Here is a 23,587-nt window from a genome sequence, read left to right as displayed (position 1 = left end):
GTAGTGCCTCACGTTGCTGTACTAGGAGACTTAATACTTCGCATTATTTGAATGATCTGGAAATGGGTTGAACAGTGAAGAGGCAACATTTGCAAAAGACAACTGTTTAGCTTAGTGAAGTCTACAGGGGCTTGAGAGTCACTTCAGAGGGATCTAACAAAGGAAACAAATGGGTAACACACTAACAGGTGAAATTCTGTATAGAAAAATGCAAGGTAATGCACAATGGAAAGAACAATTTGAATGACTCTGATGCTATGATGTGTTCTACAGTAACTTTAAGAACCCACAAAAAAAGCTAGAGGTCAATCAGAAAAACATTTTCTCAATGCAAAGCGGTGCATTGTCACAATGCTCATAGATTCTTAAACTATAAAGCCAGAAGGGACCATTGTGATCATGTAGTCTAACCTTCTGAATAACACAGGCCACAGGACTTCCTAGAATTAATTCCTGTTTGAACTAGAGCAATGTTCTAGGAAAACATCCACTCTTGATTTAAGAATTTCCAGTGATGCGAGTTCTACCACAACTCTTGGTAAGTTTGTCCAACAGTTAATTACCCTCCCTGTTATAATGTGCACTTTTTCCCTAGACTGAATTTGTCTAGCTTCAACTTTCAACTCCTGGAACTTGTTATACCTTTGTCTACTAGCTGGTAGAGCCCTCTTATCTAATTTCTGTTCCCCATGTGGATACTTACAGATTGTGATTAAGTCACCCCTTAACTTACTCTTTGTTAAGCTAAGCAGACTGAGCTTCTTGAGTCTCACCGTAAAGAATGTTTCTAATCATTTCATCATTCTCGTGATCCAATGTTAGTAATGATGTTATACAGGAATATCTACATGGGTAAGATGATTGGGGCCTTTGGTTTACCCAACTTTTGCCACACAATATATAATGCCTCATACATAACAGCTCACCGTGTCATTTGGTACTGGTTTTTATTATACACACACACACACATATACACACACACACACTACACTACCTTTCACAAGGAGTGTTATGTTATACTCACACTGAATCTGTTCATGTACAACTAGAGCAAAGTGGTCTATTTCCAGGATATGAGAAAGTTTCCCCAAGCTGTCTTTCAGATGAATCTAAAGAGAGAAAGTTACCAAACTTAAAAGCAAAGTGTCCTGTAATAACATAAAAGTTCAACAGCGCCCCCCGTCCATCCTAGAGACCGTTAAAATTATAAGAATTAGCACTTGTAAAGCATCGTTCATGTTTAAAGTGCCGTAGAGTACAACTACTACTTAATGAATCCACATCCCACTGAGTTCTTGGGGTTTGTTAAATGTTGTGGGTCTTGGAAAAAAGCTGGACAAAAAGAAAAAAAAAATCCAGGGGATGTAGCACCTGAAATTTTCATTTTCACACATACCCACACACTCTAAAGACAGGAAAGATTTTTTAAAAAAAAACTAAGAGGTAAAAATCAGTGCTCCATGTGTGTAATGAAACAATGATGTTATGTAAACATAAGACTATACTCACCTGTATGACTCTGGAGGGAATGGAAGTGAGAGGGTGGGAAATCAGACTGTCAGTTGATTTGGAAAAAGGAGGTTTTGAGGAGGGTAGCAGCGAGAACAGCCGTTAAAAAAAAACAAAAACAAAAAAACCCAAACCCGAGCTAACATATTACTCGGGAGCAACAAACAAAGAACTCAGAATCAAGAATTCAATGAACCTGCTTCAACTATTGTTAGGCTTTTATTTAGCAACACAGAACAATAAAGCACTAAAGACCAGATTTTTTTAAAGGTATTCAGCCACCCTAATTGCCAAGGGAGTTAAGTGCCTAATACATTTGAAAATTTGGCCCTACAGGCTAATCTCATTTGTTGGGTATTTAAAAGAAAGCAAAAAATAGCATTCCATGAACAATCATGTTTTGGTATTATCTGTGTGCTCCCATCAATCTGAAAACAAATCTGGTATATTAGCTTGGTGATTTTCCATCCAAAAAGTAATACGGGCTATCAGCTGTACCTTTTATAAGGACGGAGGGTGACCAGACAGCAAGTATGAAAAATCGGGGTGTGAGTGTGTGTGTAATAGGAGTCCATATAAAGAAAAGCCCAAAATATCGGGACATCTGGTCACCCTATAAAATCGGGACATCTGGTCACCCTATAAGGACACTTCTGTGAAGTTACACCACAGATGAACTTGCCTTCTATAGAATACAGTAGGGGTCGGCAACCTTTCAGAAGTGGTGTGCCGAGTCTTCATTTATTCACTCTCATTTAAGGTTTTGCGTGCCAGTAATACATTTTAATGTTTTTAGAAGGTCTCTCTCTACAAGTCCATATTATATAAGTAAACTATTGTTGTATATAAAGTAAATAAGGTTTTTAAAATGTTTAAGAAGCTTCATTTAAAATGAAATTAAAATGCAGAGCCCCCCGGACCAGTGGCCAGGACCTGGGCAGTGTGAGTGCCACTGAAAATCAGCTCGGGTGCCGTAAGTTGCCTACCCCTGGAGTACAGCCTTTATCCTGCAAGGAGCTCAGTGTGGGACTGAAACAGACTGAAAAGAAAATGCATCTCCCACTAAAAATTTTATTTCTCCCCTTCTCAGTTGGCACAGTAACAACTACCTTAATGTGGGAAATTTCTCAGGGAGGAATGACCTGTTGGTATTAGTGACACACGGCAATGCATAAGGATGCCAACTAATGCCTCAGACCAGTCATTATTTCGCAGAATACAGCTCCTGGGCCATGATAATTACAGATGCCTTGTGACTTCCCATCAGTTAGGAAAGTTTTATTTACAGAAAAGATTAGCTTACAGCAAAATAAAAGCTTGTTCCAGTAAAGAGCCTCAGGTTAAAAAAACTGTGTACACACAAATCAGATAAGTGGTGTTGCTGCCAGATTTGTGCAAGCAAAAATGAGCCTGAGAACATACAAACCCTTGAGCATCCAGACTTACTCATGCAAAAAGCTTGGGTGCAAGAATAGAGGCTCATTTTCAAAATATATAAAAGGAAATTGTTGAGGTTTAACATCTCTTTTCTATTTCCTGTTCATATTCATTTATATACTTTGGGCTACTAGCAACTTGACGTTCTCCAAACACTTTACAGACACTCAGGAATTTAAGATGGACACCATTCCCGTGAGGAAGGATTATTATTTCCCTATTTTACAAATGGGGAAAACGAATGCTCAGGAGAGGCTAAGCAACTTGCCCAAGGTCATGCAGGAAGCTGGTTATTGCTCTGGTCTCTTCTCTCCATCACACTCCCTCCGCTACCACCTTCACTCAAGCTACCCTCTGTGGTATATCCACCCCCTATAAAATGTTATTGCTCCTGCTAACATATGCTCCTGATATTCCTCCTCAGCCTACTTTTCTACTCCAAAGAGTTTTAAAAAACTACAGAAAAACTAGCAACACGCAGCCAATCCCAATGATTGCTTTGATTGTCAAGTCTCACTTTCCCCACTGTCTGTTTTGGCCTTTTTAGTTTGGTAGCTCTTCAAGGCAGCTGTTTTTTCCTATACACCTGCATAATGCCCAGCATACTTTAGGATCTGCTGTTAATCCCAATAACACTCAGATTCCCTGATTCAAAGTCTTGTGCCTTTTTCACAAGGATGGCCCATCCTCTCTATTCGGTAATCTGAAGTACCTGTTTTTGAATAGGTTATTTTGTGACTCTAATGTTTCATGGCTTCAGGAGACTAAATGCATAGCTGGTCATTTTAAATCAAAACAGTAATTCTTCTTCAAATCTAAGGTGACCAGTTGGTAAGAAAATTATTGTGACTCCCATACATGAGAGAAGTTTCCTTATTTTCACTTTGCCTTCCAGTCACACCAAACATATCCATTTTATTTGAAGTGTGCCTTAAAGCTCTCTTCCTTCAAACAATACTTTACACCATCTTTGGGACAATGAGGACTCTTAAGTTTTTCCCCATTTCACTGACACAGATTCCAAATTAGTTGTAAAATTAAATAAAACTTTTTAATTCCAAATTAAAAAAAAAGCAAACATCTAGAATTCTTTTTTTTTTTTTTATACATACTTAGACTGTAAGCTCCTTGGGGCAGGGACTATTTTTATTCTGGGTCTGCAGAGCACCTAGCACAATGGGGTCCTGGTTCACAACTAGGGCTCTTGGGTACTACAGTAACACAATTAATAATAACAATTCAGATTTTTTTTTTTTAAACAGAGAACTGTATTTGTGCCAGCATATTAGCAGTGGCAGATACCAGGGGAGGGAGCTGGGGAAAGAGGGATGTTCAATCAGCGTATTTCAGGAGAAAATGGGAGGAGAGGCACAAAGAACTGACTATTACAGATACAACAATGAATACACCATACAGGCACGAGCAACATAGGGACCAGCAAAGCGAGGGATGACAGGAACTAAAATAGTTATGTTACACACCAGAGTTTCACCTGATGTTTGATTTGATGTCTAGGGAGAAAAAAAATATTTTTCTTTCGTTTTGTCTGTAAAGCACTAGCGCTCCTCCTTCTCCCAAGCTATAAAACAAGCAGCCAGTAGATTATACATAAGAATATAATGAGATATAGCTGAATACAATTCCTTCTCCAGAATTTTAAATATTAATAATTAAGATCCATTATGGATCTAATTATTTACTCCTAAATATAATATTGAATCTAAAGCCTGAAGAAAGCTATGTCACAAAACATAATATCCTACTATTTATTCTGAGTGTCATAAGCTCCCCAATTAATGATATCACCTAGCTCTTGTAGTGCTTATCATCAGTAGATCTCCAAGTGCTTTACACGGGAGCTCAGTACCATTATCCCCATTTACTGTACGATAAATATGGCACATCGACTGCCAGGTAGACTTGCCTGGCATAATGCTTTATGCACTTTGATGGCAGTCAGAACTAATCAGCCATCAGCTTGTGACAATTCCAGTCTTTGTTGCAAAGCGAGCACTTGTTGGTTTCAACTGCCATTGGAATTTACACAAAAGAGCTGTTTGAAGTTCAATGATTTCTTCCCATGGAGGCTCACACCACTCAGTTTTACATTCAGATTTGTGTGTGTGTGTGTGCGGGGGGGGGGGGGGGGGGGAATGAAAAGAAATCCCAATGACAAGAAAAAAGTCCCCATCAAACCCACCAGGGTTCAATGGTCTGATGTAGCACCATAAACCAACTCAAGTCTGGGAGCCTTTCAATGACCCCAGGCTGAGTTTAGAGTCTAAAATGAGATCCAAACCCAGGTCTGCATGCATAGTGGCACATTCTCAAACAGAAGATTCTGTATGGCCCCGCTTCAAATCTTACGCTAGCTGATGCCACTGTAATGCTCAGATACCTACAACAATACTTTAACAATAAAGTAGATGACAGAGCAGGTTTACCTGTCTGAATTGCTTGTAGATTACTTTGCCGACATGATCTGATGGCTGAACTTTCCCAGCAAGTAACGAAGAAAGCATGTTCCCAAGGGTAACCATTCCCAAAATCACACTGAAAAGAGGAGGCATGGTCAAACAATGGCAGACACCCAGGGTTTTCTAGAAACAAGTGAACCGCACGCTCAGCAGGCTTTCCTCAGAGGGATGGCCAAAAGTCAGTTCAACTGGCTTAATGGTGTAGATCACCATTTTCAGAGGTGTTCTCAGATTCTGAGGGTGTCTACAGAGCAAAGAAAAACCAACAGCTCTGAGGCTCAGAGCCTGGATCAGTTGACTCAGGCTTGCGGGGCTAGGAATGGCCATGCAGATGTTCCTGCTGGGGCTACAGCCCAGGTTCCGAAACCCTGTCCCCCACGCCGCGGGGAGGCGGACCATGCAGCTCTCCCTCATCTCCGCACCCTCACTGCAGACAGAGCCACCAAGGGCGTGCCTCCACAGTGAGTGGCAGCCCGCTCCAAGCCCACCTCGACAGACGCAGGCTCGTGCGTCTGCAGTAATAAATAGCTGTGCAGACAGCGCAGCTTGGGCTCGGAGGCTCAGGGAAGAGGGTGGGCTTCAGAGCCTACGCTCCAGGGTCTACACAGCTATTTTCAGCTTGGTAGCACAAGCCCTAGTCTGTCGACCTGAGCTGGGAGGCTTGCTGCTGTGTCGATATCCCCCAAGTGAACTCTGCTCTGCAAGGAGGCTCAAAACTTGGGTGATCAGACATGCCGGTTTTCTGGGAAAGTCCTGGGTTTGGGTGTGAATGTCCTGGCTGGATTACACTTAAAATGGGAGTCTTCCCTACTTTTGCTGTAATTAGCCATTTTACTGACCTCCCTCCTACCTGGCTGTGCTCAGCTCCCAGAGCCAAAATGAAAGTGGGGCTAATAGTTTTGGGTCCTTCCCACTGAACTGTGGCGTGTGCTGGCACACACTAAATTCAGGGGGATTCCAAATGACAAGGCTGATGGACACCGTAGCAATGACTCAGAGCTCCTAGCTAGTAACAGAAGGTTTGGGTGAACTCGTGGTTTCCTCTACTGTCTATCTAATCACTCAGTTGTCTGACCATGATTGCATGTAGTTTAAGTGAACCTGCAGATTTAAATAGTCTCTGCCGGCCTCCCCCCCCAGCCCACTAAAGATCAGCATTCAGCTTTCTGCCATTCAGCAGGCTCACCAATGGAGGCTGAGGGAATGAAGATGTTGGATGTGGCCTCAAGGACTGAGATTTTTAAAATTTCTTTAGGCCCAGGTTAGCGACCACTTTCCAGTTTTCACTGCAGCAAAATGCCATGAAGAATCTACGGAGAACACCCAACCCTGCAAAGGTGGTGGTTCACCCTCCGTTTTATTAAATGAGAGGTTTTGCTTTGATCTATTCCTCACCAGGAGTCCACAGCGATCCCCCAGACAAAAATGGAGGGACTTCTTCATTATAGACAGAGACATTTCAAATATAAGGTCATGGTATCTAGAGACCTATTAGGCCAAGAGCAGGGTAGTCCTGACAGGACAGCATTTTAAATCTGAAAGCTGTGTGGTATGTAATATGACATTTCTGAACTCTTGTTGACCCTGCAGGAGATGCTGGAGAATTAAATGACAGAAGACACACTTCTCATTTACTGTGTGTAAACAGTAAATAAGAAATAGAAACTTGACTTACAGGTTTGTTTTGGAGGGGGAGGGAAGGGAGGAAGATATTGATATCTGAACATACCCACATTCATCAACAACTGGTGCCTGGTCAAATCCCTTCTCTCGGAGGATTTCAATGGTCTTTTCACAGGTGACGCCCGGAAGCACTGTCAGGGGGGCAGAGAGACTTAATTCCTGAACTTTGAGGTGCCACCACCTGTGGACAAAACATAGTTTTTACAGCAACTCGTCTGATCATTCTGAAACCGCCAGGCCCTAAAATACCTTACAGGATTTCCCCTCACTACCAGCAGAAAGGCTCACTTGGGTCTTCAGGACTCAGGAAGGGAAACAATTACAACCGTGTCCCTTTTCCATCTTATTTGATTCCTATCCTTGCATGGCAAATGGCCAGCAGAGATTACAGATACCTCCAGTTGGTTATTTGGATCTTGATTTACAAAAAAGGAAAAGAACATTTTAATGGACTTGAAGCCATTTAGTGAGACACCTAGATAGTTTGTGGAGCCATGTGCTCTTATCAGCATTACCCTCAACCTCCATTTCATCCAACTGTCTGGTACAACCACGGGTTGCATCTTGGCTCAAAACTAAACATCCATCATTTATCATACAGTAATGTCAAGAGGCCCCAGCCAAGGTCAGAGGCCTACTGTACATGGCACTGCACACACACATAGTAGACAGTCCCTGCCCCAAACTGCTAACCATCTAAATAACTGTAAAAACAGAATGTGTCTCTTATTCTGTTAGTACAGCATGTACCACAGCAGAGTTCGAATCCTACCTGGGGCTTCTGGGCATTACAACACAAATGAAGACCTTAGAAGGTATTTTTCCAATTTGCTCACTCTGGGTCCAGTCAGTGTTCTCTGTACAGACTGTTTGCAAACTTTCCCCCTCGTGTTTGTGTGTGGGTCTTCCAGCAGCAACAGGAGAGACAGGCAGGGATTTGTTTAAAGATGGAAAACCATGAAGTCTAGCATGGGCCTTAGGGCAGTTAAGTACCCCCAAACTTCTTTTAACTGTTTTGATACTGATTAGATGTCAAGCTGACAATGTCCATTTCACTGTACTTGACAAAGGATTATTATTTTTGTTCCTGCAGTGCCTAGGAGTGCTAGTCATGGACCAGGGCCCCATTGTATGAGGTGCTGCACAAACAAAAGAAAAAGACAGTTCCCTGCCCCCCAAAAGCATATATGCATCTCAACCTGCCTAATGAATAGTAGATGACACTATAAACATCAATGAGGCATTAAAACATCAAGAATAACTGGGCTGAGGGAAGAGTTTAAAAAGTTTTCATTCATTTAAGAATTGAAGTTGTCACCAAGTCAAAAGAATCTAAGCTTTCTCGAAGTGAATAACTAAAAATATTTCTACTGATTTAAGTAGCCATCACCATATCCCCAAATGTACAGAGGATCAATTCAAACAGACAAGGAAACACGGCAAGCTACAGTGCAATTTAACGTTGCCCACCCCATTGCAATAGGCTCACAAAACTCAAATGAACAGGACTGCCTTACCAAGGTTTGTTAATAATGTCATCATCTTCTTTCATGAATCCTTTCTGGGTCATCCATTTGTCATTCAAAAACTTGGACCTGGAAACCATCAAGAAAGCAAAGAAGTCATGAGCTCCCCCGCAGGTTACACTGGTGTTGATAGTACATACAATGGCACATAGTTACATCCCCAGCACAGATAGGGGTATAGTTACAAACATATAATAGCACTGAGTCAGTCAGTCTTTATGGCAAAGGGATATGTGGGTAGAATATTTGTAAAAAGAAAAAAGGAAATGGCACAACCAAATAATGAGACCACTTGTAATGGAGTAGAAGTGCTGGAAGCTATTAAATTAAATACATTTACAGTTTTGTGCTCCCATGCTACAAAATGGGGAACTGAACAGTGTCACAGAGTAACGCTGTATTTTAAGTGTGGGGTCAAGTGAATTTAACCACAGGACTTAGAGCAAGTGTAAAACTGTGTCCCCTCCTCCCCACCCCACCTCACCCCGCACCATCCTGGCATGTGTTGTTACTACAGTAGTATTCTCTTCAATTCATAGCACAAGGCAGAGATAGTAGAGGACAACCATTCCTTGAAAAGTTCCAGAAGAGATCCAATTTAAAATGGTTAAAGAAACTCAGGACTCAAACTTTTCCAAAGTGACCAATGATTTTTGGATGCCCAATCTGAGATACATTAAAGGCGCCAGATTTTCGCTGAGTTCCCACCTTCTGTAAACCAGGCTCCTGCCGGAGGCCTCAAGTTGGGAAACAAAAACCAGCAGACGCTGTGGAAAAGCTTGGCTAAACTCTGTATGAATGCCCCACCCTCTGTGAAGGCAGCAGGCTCAAAGCAGAAAGAGAACAGGGCAGTTTCTTACATGTAGTTCCTGACGGAGTCGGGCAAGATGACAACACAGCGCTGACCCTCCGTTAAATCCTTGGCAGCCTTCACAGCAATGGACATTGCGCTGCCAGAGCTGCCACCTGTCAACACCCAGATCACACAGTCAAGACCACGACACGTGGAAGCCACTTGTGAAACAGGAGGATAAGATCAGAGCGAGGTGGGTCGAGCTCAGGGCTAGAGAAAAGAACTCTGGAGCCCTAATCCCAACACTGACAAAGGTTTCCCTTTGACAGGTTAAGTGATTTACACAATGCCGCAATCTAATTCACAGGAAACTTTGGAGGATTAGTACCAGCTCTTACCGCACAATAATCCTTCCTCTCTGATTAACATGCGTGCCAAAGCAAAAGACTCCTCATCGTTGCTCTTGTACCACTTGTCCACCACCTAAAAGAGTGCAGGGGACAGGAGACAAAAGACATAGCTGATCTTATCCCCCTTTCAGGAGATGCTGTTCAGCTGCTTCAAATTATAGACTTACAACTGCCTTCACATCTCGCAACTGCTTTTTTTTTGGGGGGGGGGGACGACGAGGGGCGCTAATTAAGACTACAGTGGTATTAGTGGTGTTCCCCATACTAGTAGAAAGTACTTTACCTTTTAAATAAAATGACTGTGGGAAAAGTTACAAGGAGAACTGGCCACTCTCCTCCATTCCCAGCTGACTTGCCAGGAAAGTGAGTCCTACCTGGCACCTGATGTCATTGGACTAGAGATCAAGTTGAGGGTTGGGGTTTTTTTGGTTTTATTTAAAGGGATTGTTCCGGGAAAAAGCTATCTGTGCAGTGTGTTTTCATGAAAGAGCAAGAGAAATGTGTCCAGCTCAGAAGTTCACCTGAGGCAGCTTTACCTGCTGGGATACAGTGGGAAGAGGATTTCGTTGTGCCTCCTAACCCCTCTAATCTCAAAGAAACACTCTCTGTGTGCCTCACAGTAGCTGCCATGCTATTTCAAATTTCCTCCCCCTCCCCTCAGAGCAGAAGGCAAGGAGTGGTTAATTGAGGAGCTTGACTTACCGATCTGTCCAGCACGGTAGGGACAAAATCATATCCAATCCCCTCCACCTCGTATGTCGTCTTGTCAGTCTTATTCAGTTCTTCAGGCTCAGCAAGAATGGAGCCCAGGGGATCGACGCCAATAATCTGGAGAAGGGGATTTCAGATTTGGCTACCGTTACACTGTTTTTTCAACACACAGCCATTAAATCAAAGTGCTATGCTAGGACTGTTACCTCACAAAACTGTCATGCCATCCATAAAGATACAGGCCGTGGTCATTGAAATAAGACTTTTTTCCCCCCAGTCTGTCCTTTGGCAAGTCCCCTTCTGCAAACGGTCTTGTTGCTCCTACCCTTCAGCAACTCATCCTACTTGGTCAGGATGTGGGACATTGTAGGGGAAAGGCACAGCTCATTCTGTGCAGGTTTTGTTTAGCTCAATGGAAAGTGTTTGCCCTGATCCCACTCAGAAGTCAGATCTCTTTACCATTTTGTACCAGGAACAAGCAGAAAGTCTTCTCAGTGTAACAAGGCACTAGTGTTAAAACCTAGTGTCTTGTTTCCATCAGAAAATGAAAAGCAAGCACAAAGAGTCATAAGGTAACAGAGACAGGAACGATACGTGCCTACTGAGGGACACACAGATTTGCATGTCATGGGACAAGTTTCATTTGGCCAGAAATTCAGTGATCCTAAAGAATTACCCCTTGTAAAGTCAGTGAAGAGAAAGTGCAAACATCTTTTGGATACAAACAGGTGTCCAAAATATACATAGTAGGGAGAACAACATTTTTCAAAACAGGCCATATGGAATTTGTGGTTTAATTTTCAGAATCAAACCCTGACTTGGGTCACAAGTGAAAAGAGAAGGAGATGGCTTCCTATGCTTTTTGTGAACAGCTCAAAACTGCCACCCAAGCAGATGTGTCGCAGGTAAGGATTACAGTGCACCAGCAAAGATCAAAAAAATGGAACTTAGTCCCACAAGGAACTTGGCAAGACACTTATAGCTAGAAATAGTTACCAAGATGCTTTAGTTTGCCACTTACTTGGCAATCTGGGCATTTCTCTTTCAGCTTTCTTGCAACGCCAGTGATGGTGCCTCCTGTGCCAGCTCCAACCACCAGCATGTCTATTTTTCCTATTTTAAGTGCAAGGAATCAAATACCACCTTGAAAACATCCATTGGCATTATAGATAAAAATCCTATTGCAGACCAGGAATGCACAAGATGCATTACTCCCTCCAAGGAAAGCGCAGTTACCCTCAGAAAGGTGACAATTTACAGTAGCCTTTTACCTCACAGTAGGTGTATTCAGAGTCCTAACTTCAGACCTTGTTCCCCCTTCTCCCCCTCGTTTAGTGCAACGGGGCCCAGCTTTGTGACAGCCTTTTGGGCATGCTGCAACACCCATGTTTTCAAGGCTTGGAGAAGGGGTGAGGGGTGTATGTGTCGTATTTGCCATCTGTGGATTTGTTTTATTATGTTTGGTGGTAGATGTTGATCTGTCATTATTCTAGCTCTTTTTGTGCATTAATAGAACAATCAGGACTTGGCCAACAATTATTTTATCTGATTGTTTTTTATTTCTGGTAATATATCATTTAAAGAGCACTTCACTAACTTCCGGGCACTTATATAAAAAGTGATGCTTACAAATCAAAAACATCCCAAGAAATAGGGCCTGATTCTGATCTCACATGGGTGAGATTTCATTGACTGAAGCAATGACATCGGACTTACACCTTTGACAGTGAGATTAGAATAAGGCCCATTGATTTTACAAGATGGATTGAGAGTCAAGACGAGTTCTGAAATCAGAATGCGTCTTCAGTGATAGTAAAACCACCTTTGCACTTGTAAATGGAGGAAGTCTGACATGGAAAGCATGTATAGACAAACAAAAACTCATTATATAACTCAGACTATAACTGCACTTTACATGCAGGTCATTGTCACTATCAAAATCTAATGTAGGGCTTTGTTACTTTAAATACAGAAATCCCATTGAGAGGCTAAACGTGAGGTTTTATGGCACAGACCAAGAAGCTTGATGTGCAAGCTCCCTCTGCTGGCTCCAAACACAACTTACTGGTAAGTCTGAATACAACTGTGCCATGATAAAATCATGCATAATTCCTGGCACTGTCACAGTGGAAAATAAATAATTTCATGCTCAGGTCATGGTAACTTGTGGACCCTGTGGGTGCGCACTGACAGTTTGTTAGTTCATTTTGATTTAGTCCTCTTGGAAATGGGACTAGATCCAAGTGAACTAACGTACTGTTAACGCACGGAAACAGGGTCCACATAAATGGCAAAATTCCTGGTTCCGTGACAGTGGTGATCGTTGTGACATAATCATAACCTTACGAAAAAGCTTGGTTCCTAACCCATGTGTATTCCTGAGGGCACCATCAACTGAGGAAAGTCTTGTGATAGGGTAAGTGGACCTTACACAGAGTTCTAGTATTAAATTAAATTTAAATTAAAAATAAATTAAAAAAGATAAACCAAAACCCACATGCACAATTTAGACTAAGAGCCAAGCCTTTTTAAAAACCAATTCCCATTCATGAACACTCAAATGCCCTAGGTCTTCAACTCCTCTGAGCTATGCAGACTTCTTTATCTAGGGGTCATCACTTTGCCTGGCCGGTCACAGTCATAGAAAGGTAAAAGCAAAAGTTTGGTTTTTTTTAAATCCCACACTTCTAACTAGAAGTGTGTCTCATTTGAATTTTGTAAACTTTACATAAACTATCTCAGAGCCTATGCAATTCTATACCCCTGAAAGTCTTGTTCTGCTTTCCACAGGAGTATGTGATTAAAAGAAGAGCACTCCAGAGGTTAATTCAGAAGAGTGCTAGCAGAAGAATTAGCATACCTTCACACTGCTGCAGGATCTCCTCAGCTGTAGTGTCATAGTGTGCCAAGGGGTTACTGGCGTTGCGGTACTACATTGAAATACAATAGAAAACATATGAAACCATGGAAACAGCTCATAAAAATCACAGTCTGAGGAGCAGGTCAAAAAATGACCAGTGTTGTTCAAGCCTCACAATGACACTATAGGCTCCCACCAGTTTTCTAAATTGTTCAGCCATTTACCAATACTTTCTACCTTGGCCTGGAAGAGATTCCTGCAACTGCCCCAATTAAAGTAAGTGGTATTTTTGTGCCAAGGTACTTCTAAGGTCCCAACATCCCTGAAGGCCAAGGGCAATCTCCTTCTGGGATTATGTTCTGTAGAAGTTTGAACTTTGTATAACTCCGATGCACAGAATTGCCAACCTAGCAGATAACATTACCTTGGTCTTTCTGTAACCTATGTTAACATAGAATGGTTCTTTCAGGGTGGATAAAAATAGATAATTTAAATTATGTGTATATTTTAATTTAAAATCAGATTTAAATTAAATCTTTTTTTAAAAAAAATAAACATTTGAAATTATGGCAACCTATGTTAAGGCCTAAACTATAATTATCGGTATCACTTAAATTAAATTAGAAATATAATATTGAGCAGCATATGGTTGCTGCCAAAGTTTTAAAGAAAGTCAAACCACTGAACTAGTGGAAGTCACTTGGCAAGCACCAGAAACCAGAGTTTGAAGTGCTAAATCAGCTTTTGATAGCAATAGCCTCTTCTGCAGGTACAAAGAGAGTATTTTCTTCATTTCAGTTTATTCAACTACTTCAGTTCACTGACTAATTCCTTTAAAGTTGACTCAGAGCTGAAAAGGCAGAAAAGTGTGTTTTTCTCTTCTGATCAATGAATAAAAACTAGGTGTGAGAAGATGAGATTTACTACTTCTAAAATCTTCAGGGATATGGTGAACAGAAACAATCAGTTCAATTCACTAACTACAGATACTTCCCTTGTTTAATAAATCAGTTAGTTGTAAATGCAAACCATATTTTACAATTTTTCTTATGTATCCAGCACATTTAAGGCAGTTTTATTTAACTAATAAAAACAATTAAGTGCTATTTTGCACATTTTAAATTCAATTCCAGTTTCCATCCAAATAGAGCTTGACACAAATCACAGGTACAAAAGTTAATTTAGTAAATAAGAAATGCATCATTCTGTAACCTAATAAACAAAATGTAAAAATTAAGCATCTGAAAGTACCGTACGTTAAGCTATGCATAATTATTAAGCAATTATAGTATATTTTCCTGGCTAGCAAAAAGAAGTCCCAAGTTCAGTGCAAAAGCTATATTTAATTGTAAACCAACATATTTTAATGGCTACCAATTTTTCTTCAGGAAATGAACTCAAAAGTACAACTACAAAACAACATTCAAACAAATGATTTAAATCAGTATTTCTGGTTTGCTGATTTAAATCATGATTAAAACTGTTGATTTAAATTGCTTCAATTTGAAAAGCCAGTTCACCCTGGGCTTTTTGTGTCCCTCTAGTGGCTAAGGCACATTTAGACATTTGCGATCTGCTACTTTTGCTGAGCTAAAGAACCTGGTCAGGCAACAGCAATTCACACTTTTAGATCCAGAGATCCCAGGTTCAAACTACATATACTCCCATCCAGGGCTGTTACCCTTTTACCTGTGGAGTGCACGAAAAGGAGATTACCAATATTTCTCTCTATCCCACACATGCACCTCAGTTGTTCAGGACCTTACCTGGTCTAGGATATGGGAATTGGGGATTTCATTTTTCAGTCGCCATGCTACTCCCACATGAGATTCAGGTGAGTCAAACCTGGCAGTAGTTGGGGTCCTCACAATCTCAGCACCAAGAGCTCTCAGAACATCCACCTGAATCAAACAGAGTCAGTCAAAAATCTCCATAGGTACAGAGACCCTACTGGTATACCAGAGAATGGGGGGAAAAAAAGCTGACTATAAACTTACATAAACAAGAGTGTGCAACTCTTCCATACCCACTGCTTAAAGTCTGTATCAATTCAATTCCCAGAGGCAAAGTGTTTCAGAACAGATGCCCCACACAGTTTAAACGCTGTCCTCTCTGCCTTGGTTTTTTAAATGTCTTGTGGCCTGAAATTTATGATTATTTGCCTACAAGGATGCACATTTGTCACTAGTACGTAACCTGCATTTTCACCTCAATCTAGTTGAAGATTTCCCCCCACCCCCGCAAAATCTAATCAATTCTGCTGGTGGAATTACAGAGCTAAAATAATTCTTATCAACATGGCCAGGCAACACTGTCCCCTTCCCACAACTCGTGTTTTGAAAGCTACATGATGGATTTGACCTGAAAATGTAACATTCAATGGCAAATAAGAAAGCAGCATTTGGCTACAGTCCGCTTGTCTGGAGTATGAATTGAGGACACACACATTTCTACATACCTTTTTTGAGTATGTAGTGAGGGGTTACTCAGTGCAAAGTATTAAAAACACGTACATACCAGCTACTTTACAGTCTAATAAAGACACAGCCAAGATTCCCAGTGCCATACCCTAGAACCACCATTTTATTTCCAATGATTTGGACGGTGCCTTGCACACTAGGACCCACTCTTGGTTGGCTCACAGATAGCAACATAATAAAAATGTTAAAAATAAGTATTAAGTTCAGTGATTTCAACATATTATGCAGTAGACCTCCACTTAGATAGCAAGGTGGTAGATCCCTTAACAGACATCTCCTTATGTTTGCAGTCATACCACGAGAAGTGTGATCTTTTGAAAAAGTCATTAGCTAAGGAGGGTTGGGTGTAGTCACTGTTTAAGCAACAGGCCTCCAGGGCAAATTCAGGTGCTGCAGGATGTGGTGTGGGCAATTCAGCACGTAGCACTCTGCCTTTCATGTCAGAACTTTGCCCATGTGCCAGCAGAGTACCAGAGGGCACCTCTCCTGCTGGAGTTGCTATCTTTTCAAAGGACATTGAAAACAGAGGTCCTAATCATTTGTGATCATTAAAAATCTCATGTCGTTTTCGTCAAGATTAGTGATGTCAGTTCCAATGGCCTCACTTAGTTCCACTCCAGTTTTGCCTTCCTACAGTTACTGTAGTTTTAACTGGGCCAAATTTTTTTCTTCACTTGTTCTTGACTATTGTAAAATATAGGCAGATTTTAAGCTACTTACACCATCCCCAACCCTCGAGAGGGCTGAATTAGAACAATGGGGAAAACAGTTCTTATCTGTGAAGTTGGTTGAGCACTTTGGGATCTCTGTGTGAAAGGCAGTATTTAAATATATCAGTTGTAATGTTCAGGTACCTCTTCTGGCTACGTGGTGGGTTTGTACCCCTAGGCCTGCCTGGGCTCAACAGCTGCAAAGATTTCACACCCCCAAGACTTGGGAACGGAAGATTCTTAAAACAGCTGTGCCAATGCATAACTCGCTGCCTCTGCACAGGAGGGCCCTAATGCTCCTTGGTTCAAAGAGTGAAAGGCAGGCTGTAAAAACAAAAATAAAAAAATCCACCAAGAAGCCTGTGCATAGTGCCTATAGCTTAATCATGAACACTCAGCATTGTTTTCTCTGCCATCCAGCCTAGCACTGGTGTAAGGGAACTATCTGGACCAATATCATCTTATTCCCATGGCGAAGTTATGTGCTGCTCTGAATTGTCTCTTCCAACTTAACTGGATACCCAAAAATTGAAATCAGAAGAGCAGAGGCTTGATCCCGCCATCCTTACTCCGGCCAACCTCCCTCTGACTTCAGTGGGAGTTCTACCCAAGCGAGCGATGCAGGATTGGGATCAAGCGCAGCAAGGCTGAAGTCATGAAGGCTAGAAACTTATTTCTTTCCACTACTGTTACAATGAAGGATTCCATATTGATCTATTCCTCTTTGTCATTAAAGCTTCCTCAGCACATATGGATCCAAATTTCCTTAAGCTGAGGAAAGAACATTTTTGCTTTTTAGCCACTTGCCATCACTTCCCATGGTGTAACCTGAAACAATATACTGCAATGTAGCACCCTCTCTCGGGTCTCACCACTGTACATAGAACACAATGTTAAAGCATCCAGTTCTTCAGCTGTCTCCACTGGCTTCCCTCAGACCCTCCATTCAATGACAGTCTTTCCTTAGATTAAGTATCACTTCAATTTTCTGCTCGCATCTCAAGTCTTTCTTGTCACTGACACGAATACTTTAAAAATTCCTACGCTCAGGGGTGCTACAGCTACTGGCAGCTTCACCTCTATAATCTCTGCCTTTTTGCTTTGCGACTGGCCTACCAATATTCCCCTTCAACATTGACAGCAACCCCCTCTGCCCTTCCCCCATCTCAAGAAGTTTATACATATACTCTGACCAATTATTTAAAAATATCTGACACATGGTAAATTGGTTTGCAGTGCCTCAGTATCCAATTTCACAGCCAAAAAGATGGCATCCTCCTCCCATCAGGATCTGAACATATTCAGACAAATTTATTTTTAATTATTGGCAATACAAGTAGTTCTGACCTTCTCCATGCTCATTTTCTCTGGCATCACAATGATGCAGCGGTAGCCTTTCACTGCAGCAGCCAGGGCCAGCCCAATTCCTGAAAGTGGGGAAATACAGAGTATGTTGTAAGAGAAACAAAACCACAATGAATTTATTTGAGCATGAGCTTTCGTGAGCTACAGCTCACTTCATCGGATGCGATGAAGTGAGCTGTAGATGAAGTGAGCTGTAGCTCACGAAAGCTCATGCTCAAATAAATTGGTTAGTCTTTAAGGTGCCACAAGTACTCCTTTTCTTTTTGCGAATACAGACTAATACGGCTGTTACTCTAAAACCACAATGGTAACTTCTGCACGTCCCAGTTTTAAGAGCTTTTCTCCCCAGGCTTGAATGGGGTATCCCTACAGAGACTTAAAAGGAAAAGGTTGCTACTCTCCAAGAGAGTTGGAGAGCAGGACTGTGCTTTAAAAGCACCATTTGGCTCAACCCCAGACCAGAGCCATCAAAAAGGTGAGCAAAGACTGGGAAATTTGCAAGTTCATGTTGCTGGGTTTCCCAGCCTAGTTTTTCCCTCTCCCCACCTCTGCCCGCGTGTTACAGATGTAGTTTGGGAGTGAACAGAATTTCATAGATTAAAGCCAGAAGGGACCATTGAAATAATCTAGTCCAATCTCCTGCATAACACAGGCTGCAGAACCTCACTCAATTTCTACATCAAGCCCATAACTTCTGTTAGAATTATCCTCACTTAACAATTTGCATCTTTTTTTCTAGGCTGAATTTGTCTAGCTTCAGCTTTCAATTATTGGACCTGGTTATGCCTCCACCTGCTCGATTAAAGATCTGTTCACAGATCTCTTCCCCAGGTGGGTACTTGTAGACTGGGATGAAGTCAACTGTCAATCTTCTCTTGGATAAAAGAAGCTCAACCTGTTAGTTTCTCTCTCTCTCACCTTAAGGCATGTTTTCCAGTCCTTGAATCATTTCCTTTAGCTCTCTTCTGAACCCTTTCCAATGTATCAGCTAGGTCTTGCCAGAAAATTAGAAATCCATTTCATGAACATCAAGGTTTTAGAATTTGTTTTCATTCTGTAGCAGAGCAAAACGGAGACCTTTTGAATTCCCCACCCCCTCCCGCTCCATTTAAAAGAGCCACCTCACAATAACCAATTGCCCAGTGGTGAGAGCACTCGCCTGGGAAGTCTTCTTGCTCTCTTATGTCAGAACTGTTCCACCTCATATAAATAATTAAATATGTATTGTGTCAGAAAGAGCCTGTTGGTTAGAACCCTTGCCTAGGATGTGGGAGATCCAGGTTCGAGTCCCTACTCTGAACCAGTAGCCATTAGGTATTCTGGGGTGGGTTTCTCTGCCGAAGTTTTGTTGAGACATACACTTCAAAAAAGTTTGGTTTTGAGAAATCAGTTTTCTAATGAAAAGATATTTCACTGAAAAATTCCCAATCAGCTCATCCACATCCATTCTGAAGTGATGATACCAGAACAGGACACTGTATTCCAACCATGGTCTCACTAATTCCCGATACAGAGGTAAAACCTGACCAACACTGACAATCAGAAAGACATTCTAAACCCCAAACTCTATTACCCTATACTTTTAGGAGATTAACATGAAAGTGCTGCAAATGTCAAACTAAGGAGTCAGCTGCAGGGGAGGAGAAATCCTATGCCCTTCTTAGAGAAATTAGCTTAGTAGCTATGGGCAGAGGCCAGGAGTGACCGGCAATTCCCTGTGCTGGTGTGACCCAAGAACCCTTTTGATGCCAACTGGCAATGAGGTGCAGGGGGTTTACCCTGATTCTGGGATGTACATTCTGGTTCACCAAAGAATGTCATGTGAGGTCTCAAACGAAAGTTGCTGTCACATGTCACAAATATCACTGTGAAAAGCATGGACAGATACTATGTAAGGAGTTATGTATGTATACTAAAAATACATTCTTAAAGTCTGTATCAAGGCTGGCGAAAAGCTAGTTTTCTGTCAGACAGGAGATGTCTCTCCGTCTGTCTATTCGCACATAAATTGAGTATGGTCGCATTCACAACAGTTCCCCTACCACTAGTCAGAACTGAATGCAAAGGAAGGATTGTAAAAAAGAACTAACAGGAAGAGAAACAGAGCAGAGGCAGAGAAACGTATCTGGAGGTGCATAACAAGGGTTTACTTGGGTATATCTGGGAGGGGGGGGAACTGGAACACACAGACACTCTTCACTGAGGAAGTAAAAGGACAGCACTTTTGCTTTCTGAAAAAGGGGTTTCAACCAAGCTTGACTGAAAACGCTGTAGAGGACTCTGGGTGAGATAAACTTCTGTAGTCAGGAGGTTAGCCTGTTCAGTCTCTAGAAAGTGTGCTATGATTCTCGTTTCTACATAGCCATTCGTTTCCAGTATCCTTACTCACTATCACTTGAATCCTCTCGACCTGCTATTTCTGTGAGTGGATAAGGGGCTGGATACTACAGGGAATGCTCAGAGAGGGTTTGGGGGCTTGTGTGTGTCCACTGCTGCTGGAACAGACAAAGGAAGGCCTGAAGAGGCCTGGAAGGCAGTACTTGTGCTATCACAGGTTGTTGGTTTCAGAAGCTGATCCACGGTAGACACTGACAAGACTCCCTCACTCTAGAGCAGGTGCTGGTGGCGATGTGCCTCAAAATGCCGGGTGCCCCTGGAGAGCATCACAGCTGCCTACTCTAGGCCTTGCAAAATTGCCACCTTTAAATCCGTCACTGAGTTGCAACAGAAAAGCTTCAAAAACAGACTCCAATGACAAACTGCTGAGCTTGAATTAATATGCAAACTAGATACCATTAACTTGGGTTTGAATAGAGACTGGGCGTGGCTGGGTCATTACACACATTGAATCTATTTCCCCACGTTAAGTATCCTCACACCTTCTTGTCTACTGTCTAAATGGGCCATCTTGATTATCACTACAAATTTTTTTTTCTCCTGCTGATAATAGCTCATCTTTAATTAATTAGCCTCTTACTCCACCTTTTCATTTTCTATGTATGTGTGTGTCTCTCTCTCTCTCCTTACTATATGTTCCATTCTATGCATCCAATTAAGTGGTCTGTAGCCCACGAAAGCTTATGCTCAAATAAATTTGTTAGTCTTTAAGGTGCCACAAGTACTCCTGTTCTTTATTCTGATTTAAGAGACATAGTCCTCTTAGTATGAAAGAACACAGTGTCAGCTACAGTCAGCAGTGTCACCACAGGTAAGGAGTCAGAGGCATGCAAAATACAGATCCAAACTCACAGGTCTCAAAAGTAGGATTCAGACTGCAGTTCCAGCCTTCAAAGGGTGAGTGCTGAAAACAGAGCTGTATCTAGATAGTCACCCAGTGTTTCTGCGAGGATGTCCTGTGCCTACCAAAGGCTCTAACCTTGAAGCTATTTTTGTTCCTCCTTTCCAGACCTCAATCCAGCTTGCACTGCAGAGCTGTATGAAATTAACTTGTGCTGAGCTATCAGCAGCTCTTGCAAGCTAAGCACGGTCCACCTGTGTCAGCCTTCAGATGGGACACCTCTGAAGAACAGCTAAGTGCCACAGGATGTGGTGTTGGCTAGTCAATAGGTTCACTGCAGAACTGGTGCCTCAGTATAACACTCTGCACTACCTGAAGTCATTCGGGAAAACTGCACAGCTAAACACCTCACCACTTGGACGCACATGGCTCTTTCCACAAGCACAACCCAGGATGTCCTGGGCAAATTCCAGCTTTGGGTACTCTATTATGTGTTCCAGTGGTGTCTACAAGCCCCACTCATGGGCCCAGAGCCCATTCATCCTGCCCCCTGCATCCTCTCTGCAGTTTCAGTTGGATACAAGATTGTAGAATAAAGGTACAAGAGCTAGCAACCCTTGTGCTTCAGAGCAGAAGCCGAAAATGAATTCCAGACTGCTCTCATCAACTATTTGGCTCCCCTCTCAGTCACTGAATAACTTGGAGATTACACCTTCCTCTGAAGCATCCAGCATCAGCCATTATCTGAGACAGGATGCTGGACTACTGATCTATTCCTACAGAGTAAAGGGTACAAAAGATGGTCTGGTGGATACGGTGCTGGACTGACATTTAGTAGTCCTGAGTTTGATTCCCAGCTCAGTCTCATGTGACTTTTGGAAAGTCACTTATAATTTGCTCTGGACAATGGGGAGAATACTTCCCAGCCTGACGTGGATATAGTGAGGACAACCAAGTCCTCTAATAATTGTGGGGCACTCAGGTACTAACTTCTAAATACAAAAAAGTAAGCAGTAGCCTCTGTAACTTAACACTAGTTCCCACCCACTCTGACCAGCACCAAGCATCGTATTTTCCTTCCTCAGCTGGACCCTGAGCTGGGAGCCGAACTTCTGTGAGGTTCTCTCCTCCTGTCAGGCATTTTTCTCTTTTGAATGAGCAGCCTTCTCTGCTCCAACTCCTCTCCTACAGTTCCATGGAAACCTTCAGACCACGTTCCCACAGTTGCTTAACAATCTCACTGTGACCTAGAAATTCCTACCTGTGTTTCCTGATGTTGGCTCAATGATCGTGTCCCCAGGTTGCAAAATCCCAGCTCTTTCCGCATCCTCCACCATCCTCAGGCTGATTCGATCCTTCACGCTCCCCCCAGCATTAAAGTACTCGCACTTCGCCACTGGAAACAGAACAGTCAAACAAATGTATGTGTGTGTGGTTTTTTTAAAAAGAGGCACTACTGCGTTCACCAGAGGAATTCTGACTCCTTACGTAGATCCGAAAACACTCCAGCTAAGGTAATTTCTGCCTACTTAAACACCCCCTACCTCCCAACAAGACAAAGGGAGAGGCAGCCCACAGTACAGTGGAGAAGTCAGCACTTCCAGTGTCACTGGCCAATTTGATAAAGTTCTTGGCACATTTCACAGCTGGCCACAGGAACAAGAAGCCCCACACCGTGTCAGTTTTATCTTAACTAGTGGGTCTCTCCTTTTGTCCTCTTTTCTCTGCCTTGTTACATTGAGACAGAAGATCAGAGAGAATTAAAAAACCATGTGTAGCTCAAATCAGGAGAGGGGGAGTGAGGACAGGTTACGGTGCTCTACCAGTACCGGATGGAATTTTTTAAATAGGCCATTCCCTTGCCAATGAAGGATTGTTCCATACTGCATTTTCCACCTCTTGGGAGCTACCGCTAACTGTTAAGAAGTCCACCCTTGAATTTTATCTCATTTCTCCAAGTTTCAGCCCTTTGGACAACAGTAAACAGAATCTATTAATTGTCTTCTGTGATGATCCCCTCCATGTACTTTTACCCTATTCCCATGAAGCAGTCATTGTTTAGCCAAGCTATGCAGACCGTAGTTTGTTCTTTTAAATCTTCCCTAAGTAGTCAGCTGCTTCAACCATTTCATCATTTGCATGCTCTTTGGTGCCTATTCTGCAGCCTCATTCCGAGGGGCCCAGTGGCAACACCAAGAGCCGGTTGAAAGTTTCACTTGAAACGTTTTTGACCAAAAATGGCTTTTTAATCAGAAGGGAAATGTCATCAGAAAATGTCCATTTTTGATGTGTAGCATGTGTGGTTTGCTTTTTATTTATGCGCACGAGCGCGGGGGGAAGGGGATGTAGAGGCAATCAAAACACAAACCCAAAAACTGAAGAATTCTC

At 42.2% G+C, this 23,587-nt stretch overlaps 1 protein-coding gene across 7 annotated transcripts in view; it reads right to left on the bottom strand.

Annotated features, from left to right (window-relative positions):
- Positions 1 to 23,587, bottom strand: part of LOC125643160 (cystathionine beta-synthase) — a 46,968-nt gene that overhangs the window by 3,907 nt on the left and 19,474 nt on the right. For 6 of the 7 annotated variants that reach the window (XM_075132435.1, XM_075132442.1, XM_075132453.1 and 3 more), the window contains exons 5-17: positions 22,461 to 22,595; positions 17,944 to 18,023; positions 15,173 to 15,307; positions 13,407 to 13,476; positions 11,568 to 11,659; positions 10,538 to 10,663; positions 9,824 to 9,908; positions 9,493 to 9,598; positions 8,624 to 8,701; positions 7,153 to 7,287; positions 5,391 to 5,499; positions 4,428 to 4,457; positions 1,025 to 1,109 (exon numbers count right to left, since the gene is read on the bottom strand). In XM_075132435.1, the coding sequence (XP_074988536.1) occupies positions 1,025 to 1,109; positions 4,428 to 4,457; positions 5,391 to 5,499; positions 7,153 to 7,287; positions 8,624 to 8,701; positions 9,493 to 9,598; positions 9,824 to 9,908; positions 10,538 to 10,663; positions 11,568 to 11,659; positions 13,407 to 13,476; positions 15,173 to 15,307; positions 17,944 to 18,023; positions 22,461 to 22,595 (1,266 nt within the window). The remainder of the gene's footprint in view (positions 1 to 1,024; positions 1,110 to 4,427; positions 4,458 to 5,390; positions 5,500 to 7,152; positions 7,288 to 8,623; positions 8,702 to 9,492; positions 9,599 to 9,823; positions 9,909 to 10,537; positions 10,664 to 11,567; positions 11,660 to 13,406; positions 13,477 to 15,172; positions 15,308 to 17,943; positions 18,024 to 22,460; positions 22,596 to 23,587) is intronic. The other variant, XM_048865369.2, reaches the window with a different exon arrangement.

The sequence above is a fragment of the Caretta caretta genome, chromosome 1 (genome assembly GCF_965140235.1).
Source record: "Caretta caretta isolate rCarCar2 chromosome 1, rCarCar1.hap1, whole genome shotgun sequence".
NCBI classification, from domain to species: Eukaryota; Metazoa; Chordata; order Testudines; family Cheloniidae; genus Caretta; species Caretta caretta.
The sequence above is the reverse complement of the archived record's forward strand: the minus strand, read 5'-3'. Positions and strand labels throughout refer to the sequence as shown.